Source organism: Bison bison, unplaced genomic scaffold (genome assembly GCF_000754665.1).
Source record: "Bison bison bison isolate TAMUID 2011002044 unplaced genomic scaffold, Bison_UMD1.0 scf7180017847681, whole genome shotgun sequence".
Classification (NCBI taxonomy): Eukaryota; Metazoa; Chordata; class Mammalia; order Artiodactyla; family Bovidae; genus Bison; species Bison bison.
Window position 1 is genome coordinate 79,744 of NW_011478254.1, and position 4,159 is coordinate 83,902.

At 47.2% G+C, this 4,159-nt stretch overlaps 1 protein-coding gene across 1 annotated transcript in view; it reads right to left on the reverse strand.

Moving 5' to 3' along the window:
- Window positions 1-668: 668 nt before the first annotated feature.
- The window catches only part of LOC104991276, a 13,145-nt gene continuing 9,654 nt past the window's right edge, over window positions 669-4,159 (reverse strand). Inside the window, exon 8 of the mRNA XM_010843697.1 lies at window positions 669-981. Coding sequence (XP_010841999.1) covers window positions 833-981 — 149 coding nt within the window. The 3' untranslated portion in view covers window positions 669-832. The remainder of the gene's footprint in view (window positions 982-4,159) is intronic.

Genomic DNA, 4,159 nt, shown 5'->3' on the forward strand with positions numbered 1-4,159 from the left:
AGAGCAGGGGCCTGAGGCGGAATCACCTGGAGAGCAGCAGGGACCTGAGGCGGAATCACCCGGGGAGCAGGGGCCTGAGACGGAATCACATGGGGAGCAGGGACCTGAGTTGGAATCACACGGGGAGCAGGAGCCTGAGGCGGAATCACACGGGAGCGGCAGGGACCTGGTGTAGCGTCACTTGAGCACAGTGACTCCGGCGGTGATGGCGACACTTGTGGCTTCCATGACAGGAGAGGGAGCCCACAGAGGCAGCAGCCCACCGGTGCCGGGGCCCCTGCGCTGTGGGGAGGGGGGCGCTCGAGGGCCTGAGAGTCGGCCGCGGCGGGGGTGGAGGGTCTCCCTGCTCATCCCCATCAGGACGGCACCTCCCCGCGCGTCTTAGCACCACGTGAGTGCTGCTGCAGGCTCGGGCTGCTACACAGCGCGGCCTCAGTGGGCACACACCAAACGCCGGAGATTATTTTTACGGCTGCAGTTCAGTCATGACCAACGTCAGCGAAGGAAACACTTAAAAATGCGCATCTATGGAGCGGGAGGTTGGAGGGAGCTTCAGGAGGGAGGGGGCGTACGTACACCTAAGGCTGATTCACGCTGAAGCATGGCAGAAACCTACACAGTGCTGAAAAGCAACTATCCTCCAATTAAAAAGTAATATTTTTAAAAAATGAGTGTTTAGATCCATGTTCGCTATGAAATCAATCAGATCAAGGTTATAAGACCAAACCTCTAGGGTCAATGACGTTTTCTATTATACAAATACTGCAACTTTTACAAAAATTAAATTAATCCAGAGAATTGACAACTGCACAAACAACAAATCCTGGAGACTTCAGACTGACACCGCCTGTCCCGGTACCAACCTTTCCACACTCACAATGGTCCCATCTGGAAACACAGTCTCCTCGCGTCCATCATTCAGATGCTGCACCGTCCCATCTGGAAACACGATTTCCTTTGAGCCGTCAGGGCAGACTTTTTCTGAAGAATACAGGTTAAGTCAACAGATCTTCATAACTAGAACATTTGTTGCACTATTTAGCTGTACAAACATATTTTACAGTGATCCACTCCAAGAGGACTAGTATTCAAGATGTTCTTGTAGCCTACTCTCTCATATTTTATTTATATTTGAATATCTTGCTCCAGGCAGGCCCATCTCCCTGGTCTCATTAAAATACATAATTTATATTCTCCCAACTTCACTCAAATTATCTCCCTAATTAAAAGTTTTCTTTCCTTCCATATGCTCTCTGGCTCCCTAAATCCTCCCTTTCAAGACCATCATCACTCATCCCACAGCACGTGGACCTTGGAAGGCCTCGGACCCTCGGTATGGTAGAGTTCACTGTCACTGTTTCCTGTTGACTTGAGGGGTCACGCCAGATGGTGAATGTTCAAGGGGAGAGAGATGTGGAAAAGCATCAGACTGGAATTCCAGAAGAAGAAGGAAAGAGCACAGAGGAATGCAGATATGATCGAAGATAGTGACTGAATTTCCCAGACTGGATGCAAAAATGTGGCTCCACAGATCTAAGAGGTCCAGCTTATTCCAAGCAGAATAAATGAAAAGAAATCCAAGGAGCATGTTACGGCTTGACCTGTCCCCCACCCCAGAGTTCCTGTACTGATGTCCTGGCCCCAGCACCTCAGAACATGGCCTTATTAGGACATGCAATTAGTCAAGATGACGTCATGCTGGAGCAGGGTGAGCCCTGCCCCAACAGGACTGGTCATAGGAACAGAAGTCTTCATGGTCAGAGGGGCACTGATCTTAATATATGCAGCTTATCCCCAAGGGGAACGGAAAGTATAAACAATGGATGTGTGTGTTTGCGTGTATACATACATGCACACAGAGAATGCTACAGCAGATGTGGCAACAGGTAAAACTTGGTGAATCTGAGTAAAGAGCATATAGGAAACTTATGTCAAAATAAATATATATTTTTTAAATTTAGGGCAAACAAAAAATAAAGGGGCTGAGTAACAGTTAAAGAGTTTGCTCTAATGGATAAATACAGAAGGCAGAGCCCAACAGAGTTCACATTCCTCTCAAGCTCACAGAATCAGGACATTTAAATAGGAGTCGAACAGAAGAAAGGAGTCATACGTAGGAGTCATACTCCTATGGTGGTGGTGGTTTAGTTGCTAAGTCGTGTCCGACTCTTGCGACCCCATGGACTGTAGCCTGCCAGGCTCCTCGGTCCATGGGATTCTCCAGGCAAGAATACAGGAGTGGATTGCCATTTCCTTCTCCAGGGGATCTTTCTGACCCAGGAATCGAACCCAGGTCTCCTGGATTGCAGGCAGATTCTTTACCGACTGAGCTACCAGGGAGGCCCTCCTATAAAGAAAATTAAATCAGCAAAGATAAAAGAGAGGGAAAAGTCTCAGACTGAGATTCATGTCCAGGATCACACACACCCGATAGAAATATTTCATCCCACCGGGATCCTCTGTCTTACTACCCTCAACAGACCATGAGGTTCTCTGCCCCCAGTCAGGACCCATAACCAGCTGTTCCTGACACACCCTTCTGGGGTGATTAGCCGTATTTCCCAGAGAGAAAAAGAGTGACCACCTAAATGTGGGAGAACTAGACAAGGAAACGCACTGGGGTTGTTTGCATGATAGTCAGCGAGCCTATACTGAGGGCGGTTTTGGTTCTGTGGGTTACAAACTCAGAGAGATGGACTCCTTGTCTTAGTGAGGGAAGGACGCCTTGGTTTGGTATCATTTTAACATCTTTGTTTTGAAAAGCTGAGGGCAGTACTAACCCACCTCCAATTATGTGTAGGGAACAACAGGATTTTAAACGCTTGACAAATAGGAAATAACTTTTTGGTTGGAAAGTATAAAGACAAAGCAATGAACCTCTTGAATTAAACAGGTAAACTGTCACTGGCTCATTCATCAGGGACCCTGGTCCTTCAATGCAGACATTGGTGGGTATTCACAAACTGGATCTACGGTCCCGGTGACCACAGAGAGCATGTTGTAATTCCACCCTCTCTCAGGACAGCTGTGAAACCATGAACAGTGGTCAGGAAGGATATTAAATGATGGCACATGGGAAGTGTCCAACCCAGAGGGGGATCTATTTTCAAATTGGTCCCAGGTCAGGAAGTGACACTTTGTGCAAAGAAGTCAAGATGGTGACCACAAGTCTGACCCTCCTTCTGTGACAGCTCTGGAGACAGTCAGCCCCATAATGGGGTGGAGGCTAACCGGCTGCAGTAAAGCCATCCCAGGGAAAATCTTTTGGAAATCTACAAAGCTCAACGCAAGATCAGGACTTTGTTAGTTTCAGCAGCAAGAGCAGGAACTCAAGAAGGCAGAAATGTCCATTTCACACAGAGCCTCAGTAGCTACAGGCGGCAAGAAAGACCTTGGGGGTGCAATCTGTACACTCTCTTAAAAATCCACTCCAGAGGCAAAATTCTCAAAGTTCGGGCTGTAATGCTGATGTTGGTTGTTCAATTGCTCAGTTGTATCCCACTCTTTGCGATCCCATGGACTGCAGCATGCCAGGCTTCCCTGTCCTTCACCATCTCCCGGAGCTTGCAGATGGTGGACACGATGCTGAATGGGAGGTCTGTCCACTAGCTAGCACCATTTAGAGAGCCAGGTCCTCTGAAGATATTCAAACCACTAAAATGGAAAATACAGGGATTCTAAATAATGAGGATCACAATAAACTGTGGAAAATTCTGAAAGAGATGGAAATACCAGACCACCTGATCTGCCTCTTGAGAAATTTGTATGCAGGTCAGGAAGCAACAGTTAGAACTGGACATGGAACAACAGACTGGTTCCAAATAGGATAAGGAGTACGTCAAGGCTGTATATTGTCACCCTGCTTATTTAACTTCTATGCAGAGTACATCATGAGAAACGCTGGGCTGGAAGAAGCACAAGCTGGAATCAAGACTGCTGGGAGAAATATCAATAACCTCAGATATGCAGATGACACCACCCTTATGGCAGAAAGTGAAGAGGAACTAAAAAGCCTCTTGATGAAAGTGGAAGTGGAGAGTGAAAAAGTTGGCTTAAAGCTCAACATTCAGAAAACAAAGATCATGGCATCTGGTCCCATCACTTCATGGCAAATAGATGGGGAAACAGTGGAAACAGTGTCAGACTTTATTTTTTGGGC